This window comes from Cynocephalus volans, chromosome 2 (genome assembly GCF_027409185.1).
Source record: "Cynocephalus volans isolate mCynVol1 chromosome 2, mCynVol1.pri, whole genome shotgun sequence".
NCBI classification, from domain to species: Eukaryota; Metazoa; Chordata; class Mammalia; order Dermoptera; family Cynocephalidae; genus Cynocephalus; species Cynocephalus volans.
Genome location: NC_084461.1, coordinates 184,604,209 through 184,628,554, shown reverse-complemented (window position 1 = coordinate 184,628,554; position 24,346 = coordinate 184,604,209). Strand labels below are relative to the sequence as shown.

General features: G+C 47.8%; 1 protein-coding gene across 1 annotated transcript in view; it reads left to right on the top strand.

Annotated features, from left to right (window-relative positions):
• The window catches only part of AACS (acetoacetyl-CoA synthetase), a 64,452-nt gene that overhangs the window by 20,459 nt on the left and 19,647 nt on the right, over positions 1 to 24,346 (top strand). Inside the window, exons 6-10 of the mRNA XM_063085776.1 lie at positions 8,793 to 8,907; positions 9,165 to 9,246; positions 12,488 to 12,635; positions 19,062 to 19,142; positions 21,248 to 21,372. Coding sequence (XP_062941846.1) covers positions 8,793 to 8,907; positions 9,165 to 9,246; positions 12,488 to 12,635; positions 19,062 to 19,142; positions 21,248 to 21,372 — 551 coding nt within the window. The remainder of the gene's footprint in view (positions 1 to 8,792; positions 8,908 to 9,164; positions 9,247 to 12,487; positions 12,636 to 19,061; positions 19,143 to 21,247; positions 21,373 to 24,346) is intronic.

Below are 24,346 nucleotides of genomic sequence, written 5' to 3'. Positions count from 1 at the left end.
GCATTGGTCAGTGCAGCCCAGCAGCTGAGGGTGGGCCTGGGGAGTTTTGCATCCTCTCTGTGCCTCAGTTTCCTCATCTGCAAAACAGGGACAGTGATATGAGACAAGTATAAATTGAGTTCATCCATGCAGGACTTGTAGAGCAATAAATAGCATATGGGAGGTCCGTGGTGTTGGCTGCAGATACAGTTATCAAGCACTCTCAGCACCCAGTGCATGGTAGGCACTATGCACGGTTGTCCACGGGCTAGGCTTTTTGGGTATGAGCTCAGAAACTCATGTCGACTTTGAGGCTTGCTTTTTTGATACAGGTTTTCGAGGTATGGTCTCATTTCCCCCACACCATATGAGGCCTGGAGGAGTGAGAGGTTGGCCAAGGCCGCAGCTCACGTCAGTCTGTGGCCAGTGGGGCTGAGGATTGAGCTCTCCTGAGCTCAGGGAGGTGTGGCCACTCTGCAGCCCCCATTCATGTCACCCCTGGACCACCCTGTATCAGCAGGGACTGACCCGAGACTGAAACGCCCCCTTGGCCCCTCCAGTCCCTGGGGCCCTCTGTGGGGGATGTGAGCTGCTTCAGGCCAGTGGTACCCTTGTGGGAAGGTCCAGCAAGGTTGGAGTCCTGTGTAGGTCTTGAGCTACATTGTATGGAGCAAAGGGAAGGGTCTCGGAGGATGAGAAGGCAGGCTGGCGTGGTGGTGCCCACCTGGGTCCACAGCGGCTTCCTGGCTCAGCATCCAGAGATGGCTAACAGGGCAGTAGAAGCAGCACACATGGCAGGGGAATCTGGGAGGATGCAGGAGGCATCCTCTGTGGGGCTGGGGGACCTGCTTGACACCCCCACCCATTGTGGTCAGTAAATGTTCACTGTTGTTAACTGGTGGGGAGACTGCAGACTTTTGACCTTTTCCAAATGGGTCGTGAGGATGCTGGGAGAGCTGCGTGGGGTGTGGGGCGGGTTGTGACCTCCTGGGCTGGAACTAGGCCACGGCTGAAGACCCAGCAGCCAAGCTCCTGGACGTGGCCTGTCTGAGCTTGGGTTGGAGGGCGGGGGGACCCAGATGCAACCTCAGTAGCAGTTGCTGGTGCTTAGCCTGTTGTCACAGTGACATCCATGCTTGCTAGGTCATTGTCCTGTGCTGATCTCACCACCAGAAGGCATTCCCGTGACTCCTGTCCTGCAGGTTCTGCCCATCTTGGGAGGATGCCCATCTTACCAGCATGTGGCTCTGTGGTAAATTCAGTCTCTGGGATGCTCCTTCCTGGCTTAGGTTGGTCCCCGGTTTTCTGGAACCACAGCTGTTGGTGCTGCCTCTGCTGCAGGAGCTGTTGTCCATGTGACGGTGCACTAGAGGGCAGCATGGCTCTGCTCCTCACCACCTCCATCATGTTTCTGCTGGAAACGTGGAAGACAATCTTTTCTGCTCCATGGGCTGTGTCACAGGGTCGGAAAATGACAAGGTCGTACACCTTCCTGCTAAGCCACCTTACTCTGCCTCTGGTTCTGGGAATGGCTCTCATTTTGCTAGTATCCAAGGTGTAGATCCTCTCTTTGTTGCCGGAGACAGGTGGGCCTGTGTGTGATCTGGCATTACTCACCTTTGAAGTGAGCTTCAAGCCACTGGGCAGGGATTCCCCTGTGTGTGGTGACTTCACGGTGGGCTTAGTTGGCAGCTCTCCTGGCTGCTTGCACCTGGCATCCGTGTCCCCTGGCCCGGCACCTGCTCACACGGACACCAGTGCTGTGAGCTGAATAAGGACCGGGGCAGATCAGTGGTGCCAAAGCCTCAGGTGGTGGCTGGTCACACTCCACTCACCCCTCCATTTACTATCTTTGTTCAGGAGCTCAAACTAACAGGGCAGAATTCCTGGAGCTGAGGACAAGGTGGGGCCTGGAACTGACAGAGGCAGAGGCTGTGGGCTTGTGGACTGTTCTTGTCATTGGTTTGCAAATCTCTTCTTGTAAAAGAATCCCTGTTTTTAATTTCCAACATCACCATTTTAAGCTCCAGACGGTGCCCTTTTTTCAGTAATGGGCACTTTCCTGAAACCTGCAATGAAATGTGAATGTCATTCCTACTTTGGATCTCGTGTTCTCTGTTGCACATCACTGAGAATCCTGATTATAAAGGGAGAATTGGCACTCTCCCACAAATCTGGATTGTAATTATGGGTCTCTATGTGATGGGACCACGTTGTGGTGGCCTCTGAAATTAGTGCTGGTGCTCGTGGTGGGTGCAGGTGGGGTTATTTAGCAGGCAATTTCCAAGTACAGGGGAGGGGCCTCCTTACAGGTGGATTCACCTGCTCACAGGTAGAGTCGTTATCTCTCCTTGCCCTGCTGGGCTGGGTGATGAAGGGACCCTCTTTGCTCTGGGCTGTTCCAGGGAGGACTGGAACACAGTCTTTCCTCGACGGTGCTGGGGATGCATTTCTGACTCCTGTCATCGCCCTGTATCTTTCTTCAGCCATGTCCATCCCTCTCTTCTCACCTGCTCCCATCTTTGCACACTTCCAGCCCTTTTCTGCTGGCACCTGGGTATCTCAGCTTGTGTCCCCAATGTGTCCTCAATGCGTCTGGATCCTGCATTTTTTGACCTCTTTGGCTTTTTGTTTCACTGTTTACCTCTGAGCTGGTGGCACTTTCAAAGATGTGGGAGAGGCTGCCTTCTGATATCCCCACACCTAAGGGCCAAGCCCGCAGCCTGTGGCCTTCATCCTCACAAAGTGCTTTCAGGTGGCTATGCGTGTTTGTGTGTAAAGACAAGCCACTCTTCTTGCTCTGGGTGTCCATCTGCGTGCTTCACTGCTGGCTGCTGGTTTGCATGCTTGATTGGTTGCTAAGCAGCGTATTCAGGTCAGATGCATGATCACAGGTGCATTTGTTTCACTGCAACATGAAAACACGTCTCCAGCAGCTCTCTTGGACCAGAACAGGCGGGCACCTAGTTCCAGACACTCAGAGATCCAGAACCTTGTTCGTCCAGCCAGGAAAGCTTCAACAGTGTCATGGGACCCCTGAGAGTCTTTTCATGGTGATAGGGCCCAGACCTACGGTAGGGAAAGTGAAAGTTAATGGTCAGCGTCCCTCAGATGTTCAGAATCTTGCCAAGTATTTGATGTAAATATGATAACTGTGCACGTGTGCCCAGATGTTCTTGGTTATTGTCTGATGTATATGCACATGTGTGCCCTGGCATTCTTTGGTTGTCTGACTTGCACCCAGCTGTTCCTGGGTTATTGGACTTAAGTATAAAGGATGAATGGCTCTGATCCACAGTACCCCCCACCCCCTGGGATGCCCTGGGTAGGGGAGGGCACTGCGGCTGGAGGCTGTTCCTACAAGCTGCTGCTGCCAGGGCCCCAGGGATGCTCCAGGAGGCCACCGCTGCTGCTGCCGTTGAGGAAACTGAGGACAGAGCTTGCTTTGGAATGAACCTGTCAACTCTCCAATGGCTCCTGGGATCTTTCCCAACTACCTAGCTTGTCACCTGTATGTGAGGGGTCTGTGACCCAGTCTGCACAAAGGGTTTGAAGGGTCTGTGGGTCCTAGCCTGACATCTACAATTCTGAAGCACTTGTCATCTTGTAGTCTGGTCACTGTTACTGTAGCTGGGGTCATCTCTGTGGTGCTTGAGCCCCAGGTCACTGGCAGGCTAGGCCCTCTCTCCCCGAGTTTGTTCCCATCTTGCCTACTGAGATGTTCTCCAAGATGCTGGATTTCACATAGAAGGTCTCTGCCTCTTTCCAGCACTCTCCTGTTCTGGCTCCTTCCAGCTCCTCTCTGGCCTCGGGCTTTCTTGTAGACCTGACCTTTCCCTTCTCTGGCCCATGCTCCACTTGGCTCTGGGCTTTGCTCTGGTGTCCCTCCTCTCCCGGCTACCTGGCTGAACCTGCCCATCCTTGATGCCAGTTTAAGAGATGCCCCAGCTTGTGGTTTTCTCTTACTCCTCCTGATCTAGTCTGTCTGGTTATCTCAACACCTGATTCTATTCTGCTGTCTTTCTGGTTTCCTGTCCTATGTATTAGTCCTGTCTTAGTGGAGTCAGCACAGTTGTTAAGAGCACCAGCACTGTGTCAGACCAGCCAGGCTGCAATCCCACCTGGGCCACTGGCTAGTTGTGAGGCTTTGGACAAATTACTTAACCTGTTCTTGTCTCATCGGGGATGTGGAACTGGTAATATTGCCCCTCTCCTGGGGCTGTGGAGGTCAAATGAGTGAGTGCCTCTAATGGCTTACGATGGTGCCTGGCACAGAGGGAACACTTGGTTAATGGGAGATTTTTACTGGTAGTGATTTTCTTTCCAGCTACTCCAAGGACTCTCAGTCCATCTTAGATGATCCTGGACCTGGAGAGGGTGCTAGAATAGATGTGCCGTTTATAGTTTTTATGTTCACTAGAGCAGAGGTCAGCAGATGAAGGATCCTAGGAGTCCTGGTGTGTGGTGGGACTCACTATGCACATGGGGTGACCCAGCTTGGAGGGAGCCAGGTGCAGGAATGCCCTGTCCAAAGCCACACAGCCAGGTCAGGTGAAGGAGGAGCAAGGACTAGGTTGAATATGTTACTGTGGTATTTGCATAGAGACAGTCTCAAATAAATTGAGGGACAATCAGGTTTACCTTGTTCCTACTGAAAGGTTGGCTCTCCTGGGATATAAGCGATTCTGGGAAATCATTATGTATGTACTTAGGTAAGTGGGGTACGGCATCCTTTAAGGAACAGCTGGCACTTGCTTTCTGACGGTGTGTCTGAGTACTGAGAAGGTGACAAGCAGGGTATTACCAGGCTGGGGGTGAGCTTCTGTTTGGGCACCTTGTTTCCATGCCAGTGTTCAGTGCCAGTCTAGGAGGTAGAAACTCCTCTCCCAGATGCCTCCGTCCTGGTCTCTCCTGCGTGTTGGAGGTGTCAGGGAAGGAGGAAGAGCTGGGATGCTGCAGAGCCCAGGAGGGTTTGGTGCCAGGAAAGACCATTTCTGGACATTCTTACTTGCCTCCTGGTGGTTTTGGGAAGGAAGCACATTAGTGCAGACCTGAGGAAAGCAGGCCAGGCCAGGGTGCTGCTATCTTTGCAGCTGCTAGGCCTTGGAGATTGCCATGAGGGGCTTCCTGTGTCCACCTCTGTGTAGCAGCTTGGAGTAGAAGTAGAGTAGAAAACAGAATGTGCCTAACAGGGGCATCGCTGAGGGAGGGATGACCAGTACCCTTGAAATGGAGGACAGAGGAGGTAGACAGTGACCGAGGACCTGTATCCTGAGGCCAGAGTCCAAGTGCTGGTCAACCACATGCCCAGCCATTTTTTTTTTTAGTCAGTAATGAAGTTGGCCAGTGCTTTCCTTCATGGTTTTACTTAAGAAGAAAGAAGAGAAAGAGGGTCTTCCTGTAATAATGTTGCAGTTGTTCCTTTGCTCGCCTGTGCTTTCCTGAGGGTCAGTGGCAGTGCTAGAGAGTAGAGAGCTTGGACTCGGGGCTCAGATCCTTGTCTTCTGCAGCTGATAGGAGTGTTTAGCTGCAGAAAGGAGCCCCTTTTGTTACTGCAGTAGCTTTGCTTACTGAGAGCATTTCCATCCTTCCTGCTCCAGGTTTCTAACACTGGCTGGGGGCTGCCAGAAATTCCCAAGACTCAGTGAGCCCTGAGTGAGCTCAGATCTCCCCCGGGATTGCCCCATCCTGTCTCAGCAAACCTCACCCCACTCGGCTACCCTTTTGGCTTCTTCCTTGTTCTGGCCGCTCTGCGCCCTTTAGGTTGTCCTTTCGTGTGTTTGACCCAGCGTCTCCATCTCTACCCCTGGTCCCTGCACTGTCATCTCTCACTTACCTTATTGCAGCAGCTTTGAACGGGTCTTGTTTCTGCCTCACTCCAGTATATGATGATTTTAACAAGAGGATCCGAATGTGTGTGCTTCCCTCTCTCTCCCAGATTAAAAATCTTTTAACAACTTCCTCTCTCATTATCTTTTGATCCCTGTTCCTCTTTACCTTTTCAGAACATATCGCGGGGTTTAGCTGCTCTCCTTATACTGAGTTTGTATGTGGCCACCTCGCCTAAATTTGATTAGTTCTAATGGCTTTAATGACGATTTTCACAGATTTTTTCTGTTCAGGCTTCTTATTGTCTGCACAGGGCAAGCTGTTTGGTCCCTTCCTCTGGTCTCTACACTTCTCCCTACTAGTTCCCTTCCCAGTGCATTGGCAGGGCCTCCAGGATGGCTGCGGCTGAGGCTGAGGCTGGGGTCTCGTGTGCTTACATACTATTCGTGGTACCTTCTCAACTTTTCCTGTCAAGTGTGACATTTGTCATCAGTGTCTGCTAGATACCTCCTGTCAGAGGAAGTTCCCTTTGAGTTTCCAGGTTATTAAAGCTTTTGAGGTGGAAAAGGCGTTACATTTTATCAAAAAGTTTCAAGATAATCACTTGATATCCTCCCCACCCCCCCTTTGGTGGGTTAGTGTAGTAAATTACACTGGTCTAGAATCTTTTTGTGTGTTTTCTGCTTTTTCCTGTTTTCTGTAGTGGTTCATGTAGAAGGCATGTCCCAGTTTGTGAAGACTGGGTGGTGCTTGCCTGCAATCCTGCTCACTGGTGTGTTTTGAGAGGTGACCTTTGGCCTCTCAGGTGTTCTGCCACTTCTCAAGTCAGTTTAGATAATCTGTATCTTTTGGGAAATCATTCATTACATCTGGATTTTAAAATTTATTAAACATTGTATTTTCTTACTCGTTAATCTTTATTTTTGTAGTAAAGTGTGATTTATAATTTATGTGATTGCACATGAATAAACACGCATGCAACGTGGGGATGATGATACCTATGTCATAGGTTACTCTGAGTAATTAAATGGGTAAATATCAATGAAGAGCTCAGAACAATACCTGATAGATTATAAGTTCTATGCAAATGTTGGTTAGAAATATCTTTTTTCTTGATCGCATTTGTTAAGAAGGTCTTTTTGGAAAAAATAGTTTGGTTTTACTGATCAAGTTAGTCGTTACTTTTTCCTTATGGCTTCTTTCTTTTTCTCTCTTCTTTTCCCTGGCTACCTAAGTTGTGCGTGTAGTTCACTGAAAATAATTGGAAATGGGAAATAATATTTATAATTATTTTCCTGTTTTTTCTTATAGATTGTATATGTTCCGGGGGAGCAAAAACCCTGTCTGTTTGGCCCATTGGCACAGTGCCTGGCACATAGTAGATGGAGTAAACAAATGCTTTCCACCCCCTTGTCTTTGTTAATTCAGCTTCTATTTTGGAAAGTTGGACAGCATTCTAAGTAAATTCTCAAACCTTGAACTTTTAGCTCAGAGATTCTCACATTTTATCGCACATCAGAATCACCTGGAGGGCTTGTGAAAACACAGATTGCTGGCCCCGCCTGCAGAGGTTCCATTCAGTAGGTCCAGGGCCCCAGGTGATGCTGGCACTGCGGGTGGGTGGGCAGGGACCACATTTTGACCTCCTCCCTTCCCCGCCCCCCATGCAGCTGCTAAGGCTCCTGCTGAGCTGTGCTTTCCCTCCCCGGCTGAGTCACCAGGGGAGCTCTGAAAACAAATGCCTGGCCCACTCCAGACCAGTTAATTAGTTGCCCTAATGAGCTTCATTAGCTTAATAGTCTCAGTGCAGATGGCTTTAACAGCAGCTGGGGTGGAGACCCCTGCCCTGTTAAGTCCTCACTGGAGGCTCTGCTGTCATTATGTGTGCCCTTGGGGTAGCCCTGGGCATTGATCTTGAACTGCTTGCATTGGACTGATGTAAGGGAATAGAAGGGGTTCTGGGTGATGCCTCCCAGGTGCTGTGTGTGTGTGAATGAAAACGGTCTCATGTGCTCTGACCTGGAAGATGGCTGGGAGGGGAACTGAAGACCTGTCTTAGAGTGCTTTCATTTGTTACCTGTGGGACTGACACTAAGGGGGCATCAAAGTGTTCACACCAGTCGGGAAACAAGTCCAGTGACCTGCATGGGAGGTATTCCTTCTTTTAGGAAAGGGGCCCTCAGGACGGCAGTTTCCATGTGCAACATGGGGTGATACATGGGGTGGCAAGCCTCTTTTGAAAATGGGCCTGTTAACTAACTAGTGTGTATGTTTACAGGCTTATTATGCATTTGGTTGGCAAAAATGTACATTTGGAGGATTCACATTCCTCCTTATTTGAAGATTCAAAGAGAACCAAACTATGCGATCACTTTGCAGTGCTACCATTGCCTTTTTGGAAGGTGAATCTTTTTTTTTTTTTTTTTTTTTTTAAAGATGACCAGTAAGGGGATCTTAACCCTTGACTTGGTGTTGTCAGCACCAGGCTCTCCCATGTGAGCTAACTGGCCATCCCTAGATAGGGATCTGAACCCGTGGCCTGGGCGTTATCAGCACCACACTCTCCTGAGTGAGCCACGGGCCGGCCCGGTGAATCTTCTTTTATATATGCTAGAGGAGCTACATTAAGAGAGCTCTTTCTACAAAGTGGGGACATCTTTCTGGTAGCACAAATGCACACCCTGTAATTTTCCTATCTCGGTATATGTCTGCAAATCCTTCTGGTATTTCCTGATATTGACGCCTTCCTTGGCATGATGGTTGTTTCTCAGATGCAAGTCATGTTTTAATTGGCTTCCCTTATGGGCCCTGGGTGCCAGGGACGTAGGGATGCAGCTCATGGCACCGTGCCAGGGACATAGGGATGCAGCTCATGGCACTGATAATACTGTTTTTTCTTTCTCCTGAAATGCAGTGGTCCGATTGGCCGCTGAAGGTTTTGGCTTTTTGGATGACCAATGATAACTTTAACCTCCCACTTTCAGGGTGTCCTGGACCGATTTTCGCAAATTCAGCCAAAGCTCATCTTCTCCGTGGAAGCTGTTGTCTACAATGGCAAAGAGCACAGACACATGGACAAGCTGCAGCAGGTGGTCAAAGGTGTGTGGCCTCCAGCTCCTAGGTGGCATGGTTGGTAGACTGTGTGCATGTGTATTTGTGTGTGTGCGCATGTGTGTGTATATAGAGATAAGAGCCTCCCCACCAGTCAGGAAGCCCCTGAAAGCTGCAAGCTAGTCCCTACCCTCTATCCTGTTACCTTCTGTTTTTTTTTTAAAAAAAAAAAAAGTGAGAATGAAAATCAGCAACTAAGTATATTGTATCCTGTAACCTTGTGTTTTCTCCTCCCCTCTTTTCAGGACTACCAGACTTGAAAAAAGTGGTGGTGATTCCTTATGTTACCTCTAGGGAGAAGATAGACATTTCGAAGATTCCAAATAGGTAATAAGCCAGCCATGTTCTGACCCACAGGTCCATGTGGAACCCATTTGAAATACCACTGGGAAGTAGACCTCTGTGGATCTTTCCTCTTAGAATCAGTCATAGGACTTAAGTGGAGGAGATTTTAGTTATATTAATCATTTGTAGATGGGCCACCTAAGGTCCCCAGAGGGAATCCCTCAAGGCCACATAGTGAATGAGTGGCAGAACAGAGAAGGTCCCAGGAATCATTTCTTCCTGTCTGGTGTCCCTTTGATGTGGTGGACTTGGATGGGCCACACAGTTCTGCATTGGAACAAATGTGTATGTGCATGTGTATATGTGAGTGTAGGTGCATACTGCACACACATGTATGTGAATACACAACACATAGGTATGTGCATGCATGCAAATGTATATGTGTTTGCGTGTATGTATATACATACATGTGTTTCCCCCCATTAGTACCAGTGTTTGTTCCCCGTTGCTAATGATGCCTTCCTTTCCTTCTCAGATATTTATAAAAACCGCATGTTTTGAGTGCCAAATAGAATTGTGAACATCTTAATTTGAATAGAAATTAAATGGATTATGGTTTGGTCAAAGTTGAATTTGTCCCAGAGTTCTTGGAGTTACACTCCTTTAATCTTTCTTGGAACAATTTTGGGGAGAGGGCTCTGAGGTCAGGCATTTATGCCCACAGGGTAATCTTCTCCCTTAGTCTGGAGTCAGTGCTGGAAGGAACCTCATGAGTGGCCCCTCACAGTTGCACTGACACAGCAGGGGGTCCTTGGGGGGGGGGCCCGACCCCCACCTGTTGTGGAGGAGATTGCAGAGCCTTTTTATCCAGGCAGACTAGTTGATGTATGTATCACCAGTTTTGTGCGGGGTGCACTCTGAGGACACCAGCAGGTATAAAGCATATGTTGTGTTCTCTGGGGTGTGCAGTCTAGTTGGATGGATGAGACACACATTCAGGGAGAGCGGCCACCGTGACCACTAGGTCCAGTGGACACATCTGTGCCCATTGAGTAGGAAGGACAGGAAGTGCTCAGCGGTTGAGAGTGGGGTGTGGTTGCTTTTCTGTGGGGTCTGGGGAGGTGGTATCTGAGCTGGCCTTGAAATGCGAGGAGGGTCCTGGTACAGCTGTGTGTGCCAGATTCCAGAGGCTGAAGAGTACCATGGGCAAAGTGGCAGCCGGGCAAGGGCTGTGGTCTCCAGAGCCAGACTTCTTGGCTTCAGGTCCCAGCTGTATGAGCCTATGCAAGTGATTAACCTTTCTGTGCTTTGGTGTCTCTATCTGTAAAATGGGATGGTACCTTCCTCACAGGCTGGCTCTGAGGATTAAAAAGTGAATGTTCAGCAAAGCTCACGTAGTTAGCTCTCAGTGACATTGTCTGTCCTCATGAGGCTGCGGGCGCTCTGACCCCCAAGTATCACGGTCAGGACATGCTCAGCCTTTACAGGCAGGCTCAGGTGCCTAGGAATTGCAGGAACCGTGCCGCCCTTAATGGGTTACAGCCAGAGGATGGAGCCGTGTCTTACTCTATGAAACCTCAGATTTAGCTCTGTGGGCTTTATTGATGGAGGCGGTAAAGCACAGAGACTAGGAGGAACATCAGACTGGGTTTGTCAGCCCTGTGGCAGCCTGGTTTTTATTTCTCTGAATGTGTTTATCAGTAATTGATACAAAATGAGAGCATCCAGTAGAATCACATTAGCCACTTCATTTAGCTTGATACAATGCAAAATCTCCCCTCATTAAACCCTGGGAATCAGCCTCCCAGTGCTGTTCATCTTTCGATTGCCGGATGCCACAGATAAACTGAAAACACATACGTGCCCATCTGCAGAGAAATGGAAGCGGGGAACCACCCTTTGGGCTTTTCATTTTTAGAAGAGCAACAAAAGTAATCATTATTTACTGTGATTTATAGACCATTTTAAAGAAAAGGTTTTTCTCTGTGTGAAGTATCCAATTAGATTGGGCACTTTATGTAAATGGAATTCGTATCTGAGGTGGAGGTGGGGTGGGGCTTTCATTGGCTGTAAAGTTCCACGGTGAATAATTTTCCTTCCTCTCTGGAGCACACGGCTTTGTTTGTTTACTGCTCAGAGGTGAGTTATTCTGGATGCCCTTTTTAAACCACTACCTCTCCCCCAAGAAACAGCCTCATCTTTAAGGATGCTTTACCATGCAAGACAGCAAAATTCTTTATTTTAGTACGTATGCATTTGTATTTCAGAGTAATTATCCTTAGCAAATTGTGGCAGGCTGAGCTTAACTAATTCCCACCCTCTCCTTGAAAGAGAGAAAGTCAGAAACAGTATAAGGTCAGTATTTTGGGACTGATGTTTCTGCTGCCTCAAAATAGAGAAACCATCCTTCCCAGGATGGCTTTGTGGCCTCTGCTGCTGCTTCTAGCTCAAAAAACAAATCTCTCGTTCACACTGCCCCTTTGGTGTTTTTTGTTCACCTTCATCGATGTTTTATGTCAGCTTTGAGGATGAGGCTGGGGTAGATTTTTTAGGTGATAGTCAGTAACTGGGATTTTAATTTTATTTGTTTTTGCAGAAATATTTGTATCTTGCTATTAAAAACCTGAGGGTGTAGTAAATTAGTGATAGGACATATTTGTCTGCAGTCTTTCCATCATTGGAACTACAACTGCGGTTTTGGGAGATTGGCGCCACCTTCCTGCTGTGGGGACATGACCTTCATGTACAGGAAGGGCTCACTGCTCTAGCTTCTCGCCACTTTCTTCTTCCCTGGTGGAAAACCTTCTAACTCAGACCCACTTGACTTCCCTTTGGGCAATCATTGGAAATAAGGTGTTTACTAATCAGGTGATTAATGGCAAACAAAGGAAATGAGCTTGGAAGACTTCAGCGCCATTTTCAAAACCTCCTTGAGCAGTGTTTGCAAACAAACAGTGATATGTTAATTGTAAGTGATTCTTCTCCCCTGTGTCTGTGGAAGCATTTCAAAGATTCCCTAAAGAGACAGACTTGGCCCTGGCAGCAGGGCCAATAAACCAACTGCAAGTGTTCACTCATTAATTAGTTTCCTTCAATTACCTTGAATTAGTGAAATTTGACTTCCTCACTCCCTCATGTAAAGCTTCCAGACCAGGTCAGTGTCCCTAGAAATCCAGGCTTTTGTTATGGTAGAAGTGGAGGGGAGGGTGTGTGCCAAATCTCTGGGCAGACCCAGTCCAGCGCTCTGGAACGTTCACTGTTTCCCATGTGTTTCTGCCCACAGCATATTCCTGGATGATTTTCTTGCATCCAGGGCAGGTGAGCCAGCCCCCCAGCTGGAGTTCGAGCAGCTGCCCTTCAGCCACCCTCTCTTCATTATGTTCTCGTCGGGCACGACTGGAGCGCCCAAGTGCATGGTGCATTCTGCGGGGGTAGGTCACCCTGGGAAGGCTCTGCCGAGCCTCCCCTTTATTCTTTCGCCGTGATGGGGGCTCCTGGCAGGTGATGTGGCATTCCAGTCATCAAACTGCACCCCCTGCCCAGAGATTTCAGCGTGCAGCTTCTCAAAGTGGGCTGCTGTGCAGAGATCTGGAATTGGGCTCAGGGCGATGGAGAGCTGCTGTTCCAAGGGCAGTCGTGACAGGCAGAGCGGTCACCTGTGCAGTAACATGTAGTGAATGCAGTGGATGGGCCCTGTCAGCATTAAGAAAAATGAATCAGAATAGATGAGAATAGGGCTGGCCCATGGCTCACTTGGGAGAGTGTGGTGCTGATAACACCAAGGCCATGGGTTCGGATCCCTATGTAGGGATGGCCGGTTAGCTCACTTGGGAGAGCGTGGTGCTGACAACAGCAAGTCAGGGGTTAAGATCCCCTTACCGGTCATCTTTTTAAAAAAAAAAAAAAAAAATGAGAATAGACAATGTCAGCACATCATGGTCATAAGATGCGGGTGTGGGTGTTTTGTGAAACTGTCATTTCATACATAGTGTATGTATGGATGTGTGCATGTGCTAGGTGGCATCGCAAAACTTATATATAACTGTGGGTTATGGTCAAAAATATGAAAGCTGGGTTATGTTATCAAGTATAATTAACTGAGAAGGAGCTTACCATGGTATGTTAGTCTGCTAGGGCTGCTATAACAAAATATTGTACCCTGGGTGGCTTAAAAAACAAATTTATTTTCTCAGTTCTGGAGGCTGGAAGTCCAAGATCATGGTTTCAGCAGTGTTGGTTTCTTCTGAGGCCTCTCTGAAGCCTCTCTCCTTGACTAGTAGATGGATGCCTTCTCATGTCCTCACGTGGACTTTTATGTGACACTCCTAGTGCCTGTGTGGGTCCAAATTTCTTCTTTTTATAAGGACACCAGTAAGACTGGATCAGGGCCCACCCTAATGGCCTCTTTTTAAGTTAATCACTTCTTTAAAGGTCCTATATTAAAATATAATCACATTTTGAGGTGCTGGGGGTTAGGACTTCAACTTATGAATTTTGGGGGAACATAATTCACCCCATAACACGTACCTTTTGTTTTTCTATTTCATCAAAAGTCCAATTTTATTAAAGTACCTGAAATAATAAATTATTAACCAATAGATTTTATGCATGTAAATAATGACTTTAACCTTTTATTTTTGAAGATAATATACCTGTAGAAAGAACCTATAGAAAACTAAAAGTTGCAAGAATAGTAGGACAGCTTTGTGATACCTTCAGCTAGATTCATTCATTGTTAACATTCCCTTTTTGACATTTTCAGCAACTGTTTTTGACTTTTCTTCAAAGCATCTTTTGCTTTATTTCTCTCTGTTTATATACACACGTTACTATTTTGCTTTTTGCTGAATCACTTGAGAGTAAGTTGGCGTCATGACGATCTTTTACCCCTTAATATTTCAGCACATACCTCCCAAGAACAAGACCAGTCATCAAATTCAGGAAAGTTAATGTTGATGCAATACTGTCATCTAATTTGCAGTCTGTATTTAAATACTGCAGTTTTCAGTACTGTCCTTCAGAGCAATGTAGGCTGCATTGTATTTAGCTGTCACATCACTTTAGTGACCTTTGATCTGTAGCGGTTCCTTGGCCTTTATTTGTCTTTTGTGACATTGCCATTTTTGAAGAGTCCAGGCTCCTAGTTTTTTTTTTTTGTTTTTTTTTTTAAAAGATGACCGGTAAGGGGACCTTAACCCTTGACTTGGTGTCAGCACCACACTCAGCCAATGAGCGAACCTGCCATCCGTATATGGGATCCGAACCCGGGGCCTTGGTGTTATCAGCACCGCACTCTCCCGAGTGAGCCACGGGCCGGCCCAGGCTCCTAGTTTTGCAGGATGGCTCTCGTGTCCAACGTCTCCTCATGGTTCGATCCAGACTATGCATTTTGGCAGAAACACCTGGGAAGCAACTCTGCGTCCTTCTTAGTGCACCGTATCAGGGGGCACATGATGTCAGTTTGTTTTGTTATTGCAATTTAACTGGGTCACTCTTTGGAAATGAAATTCCTGAGTGAACTTGGTACTCTTCTCATAACTGCTGTCACATCTTACTTCCTCTAATCCTGCTCTGCTCCTGGACTTGATGGGAAAGCTTCTCTCTGACTCAAATTAAATCCTTACCTTGGACTCGGGTCTTTCTTGGGCCAATATGTGGAGCAGAATCCTTGCTTCAGGCCTGTGGCTCTTGTGCTCCTGTTGCTCTGGGGTTTCCTCCCTGGCCAGCTATTCAGCTCTCTCCATATCTAATTCACCAGTTGGCTCAGCCTCTGGGGAAAGGAAAAACCCACAGTATCTTTGTCAAAACTTGTGAATGCCTTCTTTTCTCCCCAAGTCAGAAGAAGAGAATTATCCAAGTGGAGAAACCTCATGTTCTTAAACAGCTTGCTAGCTATTGTTTGCTAAGATGGTGGTATTTGAAAATGAAATATAAAATTTCTCTTATTTTAGCTCATTTAGCTTTTACAGATGTTCTCTGTACCTAGAAGCAGGTTGAATGCCTTCCATAAGAAGGAAACATTTGCACCGGAATCATTTAAAAACATTTATACAGCTTCTTACAGAGCATTTCCATCAGAACATGGAAAGGAGTTAACATGGACTCATTAGTGCCTGGATTTGGGCCCACCGAAGGTCTGATTGCAGGCTGTGAAGTACAACTGCCAGATACAACCTGTTAGTACACAGTGTGTGACTTCTTAAGAAACCACAGGGTGGGACGGCGGTGGGGGGGGGCGGACATCAGAGGCCAAAGGCTTTATTTGTGACCAAACTGATTTGCCTTTTGCCTTTTTGTAGGCAGTGAGTTGTCCTTGTTGAAACAATCCTGTTTCATTAAATCAAGTCAGGGGCATGTTCAAAGCCTAAGGTGATGTTGGAATTGTGTTCTCCCCATGGAGGGGCAGCTCTAATCTACCTGGTTAAAGGTCTGTTCACGAGCCGTGAAACCTTGCAGACAGGGGCGGGTGTAAGAGGCCAAACAACAGACATTTTAAGGAAAATTGAAATGTATAACTGTGCTTTTATTTTTAGTGCTTTTTGCATAGCAAATATCATTTTTTTTTAGGAGAGGAACATAAAAATGTATTAGATGTAGTTTGCTCATAAAATGATCATGCCTGGTATATTTAGAGTGTGGAAAAATAAGGAAAAATTATATTTATTCTATCTTCACTGGGCTCTTGCATCTCCAGAGAAGTGAGTAAGCATCTTGCTTGTTGTCAAGAGTTATCTTGACAGCAAACTTGAAAACCTCAAGGTGAAAACGGGCCATGGTGACTGCACTGCTTATAATTCCCCTGGCTTATTGGGGCAGGGGTTTTGTTACTGGTTGATTGGTTTGTGTTTTCTAAGCACATGAAAGGTCTCAGAAAGCAGCATCCCTTTCCTTACTTTGAATTACCCTCCTGCTTGAGCCCCAGGAAACAATGCTGTTTATACTTCCTTATCCTTGGAAAGCATTCAGACTCGGCTGTAAATATTTAAAAATTAAAAAGAAAAAAAAAAAAACCCAAATCATTTTTAAGTTAAGGGAAAGACTATTGATGTGAATTGTTAAGATTCATACAGAGAAATTCTTGAGATAGAAGCAAAGGCTTCTCTGCTTTGTGCCATCCAAGGGGGTGGGGATAGTGAGGGAGTGAACTTGTGTGGGGTATAGGTGTGCTGTGCTTGAAGCAGGTGATGTGGGCAAAGACACAGATTTAAAAATACTGATTTTTAAATGAAAAAGAAAATGGGAGGGGGTTTGCCACAGGTTCATATAATCAGAGTTCCTTGTCCTTTAAATGATTCATTGTATAAAGGTGATCATCTTTGATGGATTTTGGACATGGCCAGCGCCATTGTGCACACAGTAAACACCAGCATGAAATAGCTGCCGGCCTCGTCTTCCACTCCAGCACCAAGCCCCTTCCCTCTTCCCTTTATGGGAAGCCTCCTGACTTAGAAACAACTTTCCAGCTTCTGCATCGGTGCAGTTCTCTACCCAGTCACATCAACCTAAGGTCTCTACCCCCATACATTTCACGCCCCAAAGCTATTATAAACCCTTGCAAACCCACTGTTGCTGCTGTCCCCCATTTTCAGGGCAGTCCTGGGCTGTCCTCCATTTTGAGCACAGCCTGGCAGATTTCTTTCTTTAATAAAGCTTGAACGTTACCCGGCATCTTAGCTCACTTTCTTTCAATCTTTATACAATGGAAAGAGTTCTTGAAAAGTTTGTCATCCCCAAATCATTGCCCACCAACTCTGCGTGAGAACAGTGGATGTTACAGAATTTTCCATGGAAGCTTTGCCTGCCTGAGGTAGGGGCAGCTGTCCCTCAACCTGCACAGAAATGTCCCCTGCAGGCTCAGCTTCAGGAGCCTGAAGGCAGCCGTGGGGAACCTCGGGAAAGGGCCTGTCTCTGCCCCCCCGTTTTTCTACACTGGCTGAGCATTGTTTACAGGGCCAGGTGGTGGGTACCATTTGGGATAGCCCCTGGAATAGGAATTCTGGCTCCTGCAGTAGAGTTGGCTAGGGTTGTTTTCTGCTGAGCTCTTAAAGGGATCATCTCCAATTGGCCTTTTTTTTTTTTTATTGGGTATGATGAGGGTCATAAAGGCTGTTTTTTGTTTTGTTTTGTTTTTTGGTTTTTTTTGGCGCTGGCTGGTATAGGGATCTGAACCCTTGATAAGGCTGGATTTTTTTTGACATGGGTCCTTGCATCATCCCTAATATGTCCTCAATAGCCTGGGGCTCCTTGGGTGAGAGTGGGGTGCTCACAGATTGGAGTAGACTGGAGAGAGTGGTCTGGCCCATACCCACTTCCCCCTTTCCAGGGCCGAGAAGGGGCAGCATCTCCAGTCTTTCCTCAGGATCTCACGTGAGAACCTGGTAGACATGGGAAAGCTGAGGCCAAGAGTGTGCAGGACTTTGTGGGGGCCGCTCACTGGCTCTCTGCTCTGTGCTTGGTGATGGGAAATGTATTAGTCTGTTTCTGTTGCTTATAACAAAATGCTAGGAACTGGGTACTTTGTAAGAAAACAAAATTTACCACTTATACTTTCGGAGGCTGGGAAGTCTAAAGTCCAGGGATCATAAGAGCTTTGTCCTGGTGGTGACTACAGTGACTCAGGGTATCACATGGCAAATATGGTAGAGCAGGGAGACAGAGACTCTCACGTGCTCTCCTTTTAAAGCCCCAGAACCACATCCATGACCATCATTATTTATCCATTCATTAGTGCATGGTCCTCAGAATCTAATCACCTCTTTAAGTCCCCACCTTTCAATTACCATAAGAGGATTTCCCATCCTCTGAAAAGTCACAGTGGGGATCAAGCTTCTAATACATAAAACTTGGGGGACACAATTCAATCTATCAGGAAGCTTCCTTTCCTCCTTGTCACCTACCAGCCAAACACAAGGCTGCTTGGAAAGAGTGGTTTCAGGGCAGTGAAATACTATACAGCTGTTTTTAAAAAACAACTCCCCACAAAGAAACCACCCAAAACAGCAACAAAAAACCCCCATGAGGGAGCACTATGTGTACTGATAAAGATCTCCAAGGTATGTTATTAAGTGGAAAAAGCAAAATGCAGGACAACTTGTCAAAATTTAAAAAATAGTGTAAGTAAATATGCTGGTATAGGCGAGAAATATACCTGCAAGTCTATACAGGAAACAGCTAACTGGCTGCCTCTGGGGAGAACTGGGTGCAGAGCAAGGAGAGAGAAGGGCCTTTCAGAGTATGTGCTTAGATTTTTGGACTGTGCTAGTATATTGCCTATTAAACATTAAAATTACAAAGTAATAGAAAGTGCATGGGGGCTGGGAGGGAGGGGGTCTGGATGTTTTAGCTGGATGCAGGGTCTCATGTTGTCCCCTCGGCTCTGATCCAAGGCTTGCAGAGGAGCCGTGAGTCCCAGCAAGGGTCTTGCCCAGCCGTCTCCCCTTTCCCTGTTTGGCGTGGGCAAGGTGGGGGCGGGGCGTTGCGGGACAAGGCTGGTCTTGCGGCTGTTCTGTGGGTGCTGTTTGCCCTGAGCCCTGTTCTTTTCCCCTTGAATTTGGACTTTGCTCTCAATAAGGTTCACTTCTTTTCCTCCTGAAGTTGGCGGGGCCCCGTGGTGCCCTTGATGGCCTGGGCACAGAGAGCTCACAGGCAGGCAGGAGCATGTCGGGGTTTTCCTCTGTGTGTCTTGAGTGCTGGTCAGGTGACACAGGAGCACGGGGCTGGCGTGCTCCAAAGTCTGCTCTCCTGGGAAAGAAAAGGGAGAGTTTCTTGGGTAGGGTGTCGAGTGAAGCTGCCTTACACCAGGGTGACTCCTGGAGGGCAGCTGCCTAATGAGGAGCTCTCTCTCACAATTTCTGCAGGGGACCCTCATCCAGCATCTGAAGGAGCATGTGCTTCACAGTGACATGACCAGCAGTGACATCCTCTTGTACTATACCACGGTAAGGCCTTTCTACAGGTACTGGAGAACCATCATATGTGTCCAAATGTCCCTTTCTCCCTGCTCTGTGCCTGGCCCTGGCGGTCCCTTATTGGTGTCTGACATTGCTAGGACTGTGTGGCAAGAGAGCAGATGCACATGGTCTCTACGGATGCACATGGTTTAGTGTGGATTGTACGCCATTAAACCAAAACTTGAGTTCAAGGTGTTGGAGGTATTCCTGTCCATGTTGAATACTGAACAATGAATGCTTAGAATGAGTTAAAGCAATTGTGTTTTACCCCAAATGGGGAGAACTCAAAATTGTCTTTTTCGAAGACCACGAATATCAAGAGGTTCCAGAAGGATCTAGCTGCATTTCCCGCATGACACTGTCGTGCCGAGTTTTTAAGGAAAGAGAGTGCTGGGGGCAGATTCCTGATATGTGAGGCTGATGTCCAGGACCCTGGCTGTGCTCCTTGTGACAGCCCCCTGGAACCGCCTGCAGACATAGGAGGGGGGCCCTCTGGGTGTGCTCCTGGTGCATGACCATGGGCAGGCCACTTCACTCTCTCTGTGTCCCGCCGTGAATTAAGGGGTATGGGCCAAATGATTCAGTTTTCTCTCAGCTGCAGGGATTTATCCTGCACCCCTTCCCTACCCCCAACACATGGGTCCTAGGTGCTGGGCCCCTCCAGGCATGGGGCCTTTTTGATGTTGTGCCCTGTCTCCAACACCCTAAGGAAAGGAAGTCCAGGGAAGCAACATCACTGCGCTGCTGTTATTGAATTGCAGAAAGTCCCCCGGTAGCTGTGATGATGCACCATTTTCAGACAGGCGATTTAAAATGACAGGGTATCATATTGAGAAGAAGTGCATGATGGGAAGAACTCAAAAATTTGGAGTTTTCTCAAAGCCGTTTTATTTATACTGGAAGCATCCTGCCCATGAGGGATCCGGGCATTACGCGGAGCATGCCCGATGTTAAGATGGTTTCAACAGCAGCCTCAGGTGGCAGTTGTTGTGGTTGCAGGTGTCACCCTGGCCAGGCCTGTGCTGTGTCACTTATTGACCCTACTTTTAACAGCCTTGCTGAACTGTGAGGTGGTTGGGAATGCTGTGCTGCTTGGGCTTCCAGCCACTGGTTTCCTCTTAGAGGAATGAATTCTTTGATAAAAGAAACTCCACTAATACATTGAAACCTGTAGAGAAAGCCGCTCAACTACATTGAGACTTTGGCCTGCGGTCCCTCGTGCCCTCACCTCCATCTGGGGTGCTGCTGGGGAAGGAGGTCAGTCTTCCCGGGGGTATTGGGTTGGCCACTGGAGCCTGTGGAGGTTGAGGACAGCCCTAGGTTGAGGTTGGCAAGGAGGAGAGTTCTCGGGTCACTTGGGCTTAGGTAACCTGCTTGCTTGGCCCCTGCTTTGCCTGCCCATTAGATTTCTGTCTTGTGTCCTACAAGCTCCTGTCTGGGGCTTATTACTCAGGCTGTACTGAGAACCCCTTGGGTGCTTGCCCACGCGGCCTCCCGGTCCCCACCTTCTGAGATTCTGACCTTGGGGCTTCAGTTTTTCCAGGTGGGGGCATGTCCCCCGTGTCCTTCTTGCTTACGTGGTGGGATTGGGGTGCTCCCGTTTGCCCTCCAGAGCCGAGATTCCTGCTGGAACTTTTCACCTGCTTTCTTGTCTGTCACTGTGCGTGTTTTGTTCCAGAACTACTTGTAGTTGGGAGTGTTGTCAGTGGAGGTGTGCACACCTTTTTGGCTTTATAAAAATTTTAAATTAAAAAGTTTTCAATTAAAATTAGAAATAATTTAAATCCACATGGCAACATGTGCCACATGGCACATGGCAAACATTTCAAGCTGTTGTGTGTGCAATGTGCACATGGCAAAAAATTCAAGGCCTGATTTGTGGTGAAAGGTTGGTGTTTTCCAGGGTCCAAGGCAACTACATAAGTCATTTTTGCACAGCCTCCCGCAGCACAAGCCCGTGCCTCTCCACATCTTAGTTCCCACTTGTGTTTGGCTCAGTTTCAGGGCTTTTCCAGGGGCACCAGAGGCTGGGTGGCAGGTTGGGGGAACGGGCTTTGCGCTCTGCCTAAGCCTCACTTCTGTGTTTGTTTCAGGTCGGCTGGATGATGTGGAACTGGATGGTGTCCGCTCTCGCCACGGGAGCATCTGTGGTCTTGTATGACGGCTCCCCCCTGGTCCCGACGCCCAACGTGCTTTGGGACCTGGTTGACAGGATAGGGTAGGTACCCGAGATGTCACTCTCAGGGGACAGGGTGAAGCAGGCATCAGCAGGAAGCCTCTTGAGAAGCAGACACGAGCTGTCGCTGTTGCCTTCTATCATCGTAGGGTGCCATCTTCGGAGTGCTTTGCCATCTGGACATCCCCTCTTGGAGAGAGCGCAGGAGGTGCCAGAAGTAGAAGTGGAAGTTGTCAAGGAGTGGGGGATGGGGTGGGCGCAACCAGCAGGGACAACCAAAGAGACCAGGACTCTTCCACGTAGAATGAGGGGACTGCCCCCAGAGTCCAGGAGTGGGCTCTGAAAAATCTAAGGGCATCTTATTTCTTTTCTTTTAAAAACTTTTTATTTTAAAAATCTTATTTTTAAAAAATCATTTTTTAGTAAAAACTATATATTTAAGGTATATGTTTGATGTACATATGCATAGTGAAATGATTAGTTAAGCAAATTAACATATTCATCACTTTGCACAGTTACTTTTAGTGTGGTGAGGGCATCTGAAATCTACTGTATAGCAAATTTATGGTGTACAATACAGTGTTGTTAGCTATAGTCACCATACTGTACATTGGTCTTATTTTTGTAATTGTGGAATCTAAGAACCTCCAGAGAAACTCAAAACAGGAAGCCCCTGAGGGTCAGTGTGAGTAGTGTTTCCTATAGGGTTCCCAAACTTGAAGAAAATGAAGTATGATAAGGTCTGGACGTGCACACCTGTTCAGGGAAGAGTGTGGATGGGTTCACAAAGGGTGGGGGCAGAACCTGTGTCTGGGGGGTCTGCAGCGTTTTGACTCCACCAGCCTTTCTGCTGAGTCCTGTGGTGAGGAGGGGCTGCCTGTCCTCAGCTGTCCCTGGGTGCTGGTGGCCACCTGTCTCCGAGAGTTCTCTCGACTCTTCAGATCTACACTCTGAATAGCTTTCTTTGGCCTCCCTATGGCCCTGTGAGCTTGTCTTTTTGTGTTGGAGGGAGCGGTGGCCCTTAGTGGTGCCTGAGCATTAGGGAAATGGGCCCCTGCCTCTACCCTATCCCCACCTCATCATCTTCATTAGGAACCGTCAGAAGATCCTGTCTCATTAGCACTTTGTGATAAATTAATCATGATTGGTTGACACATTCTCGCCACTATGGTTCGTGGTCACTGTTAATGATGGTGTTTTCAGGAATAAGAATGTAAAAGCCACCAGAGCTCCAGGGGCCTGGAAGTAACCACGCTCTGAAACGTTCTAATTACTCCAAGTGTGTATCCATTCATGGTGGCGAATCCAAAGGAGCCACTAATGTTTTTAAATCCTTGGCCATTAATATTTTAGATATAACTTTGCCTGGCCTGGGTAATATTTAAATCCTGACATTTGGCTCACATTATTAGTGAGGAAGGTTATTTCCTAATGAGATTGGTTCCAGCGAAAGGTTAATCAAACCCCTGGGGACTTAGATGGCTTTAAAATCTCTACCCTTCATACCTCTGAGCCAGGTGCCAGGTGGAGAAACTTTATTTTGGGGTGTGTGTGGGAGTGGGGCAGGCTGGGGTAGGGTAGTTACCAGAAGAGGGATGGCGAGGAAATGTACATCACTGGGCCTCGTGCTAACAAACTCGAAGGACAAAGGGCCCCCGGAAAACACAGCTCAGTGTGCGTCTGTGCATGTGCACGCATACGGGTGTGTGTGTGTGTGAATGTCTGTGTACATGGGTGTGTGCGTATGTATGCACAAGTGTGAGCATGTGAAAGTGTGTGAAAATATGTGGAAGTGCATGAATGTGTGTTGTGCACATGCACACGTGTGACTATGAATGTGTGCATGGTTGTGTGAGAGTGCATTTGGTGTGAGTGTATATGTGTGTATGGGTGAGTGGTGCATGTGTGTAGGGGTGGCTGAGTGTGTGTGTATATGGGTGCATGTGGTGTATGTGTATGCCTGTGTGTATGTGCGCTTGTGTGTGCACACGTGTGTGAGTGTGTTCCCAGCACTGTGGCCTGGTTCCATGTAGTAAGCAGGCACTGAGCACATGTCTTCTGTCGGTGCTGGTTGGACTGTGCCCAGGTTTTGCTGGTAACATGGCAAGCATAGAAGTTGTATGAAGTGGCCTGTGTTGCTGTCTACGAATGGGCACATTGTAGTAAGATAGTTCTAGATGTCAGGTTCTTCACAGGAGTGCAAGCTCGTCATTCCAAGACAGTGAATTGGTTGGGCAACACTTTGCCAATATCATTTTAATGCCCTGCACATTTGGAGTCTGCTGTGTGCCAAGCACCCTGCTGGGCCCTGGTGCACACAGCAGTGATGGGGTCGAGTGGGCCCTGTCCTCATGGGAAGGAAAGGAAAAGAGAAAGGGGACAACCTCAGCTATGATGAAAGTGCTGCTGTAGACTGGGTTCAGCAAGTCCTCGTGGAGGTCATGGCATCTGGGCTGAGGCCTGAATGTTTAGGAGCTAGTGGCAGGATTAAGGACACATGTTCCAGGTAGAACAGTATGTGCCAAGGCCCTGAGGTAGGATCGAGGTGGGTTTATTGGGGAGGCTGGAAGGAGACTCCTGGGGCCCAAATGTGAGGAGTCGATGTAGGGGTGGGAGCAGGGGCTGTCCTTGAGGCAGATCGGTGTCTGGCTCCTCGCAGGGCTGCAGGGCTGGCGTGGGGTGCCAGGTCCCAGCAGCTTGAGAGCTGTGAAGTTGTCTCTTTCTCTTGTGTGTTGAACCCCTATTGTGCTCACTAAAAATAAGACGCAGCCTGGAGTTTCCACACATGGGCTCCCATACTTATATGAACTAAATGTTGTTTTTAACCATCTTATGCAAGCCTTGGGAATAGATGGAAGAATCTGCCATTTCCTCAGACAAGCAAGGCTGTGACCCACAGGCGTGGGACATACCTTCTCAGAGTCTTGGCCATCTCACCAAGATCTCAGCCTGCAGTCTTCCTGTGACTTAAATGTGCTTTAGAACCCCAGAGGGCCATCAAGTTTTCTGAAGGGTT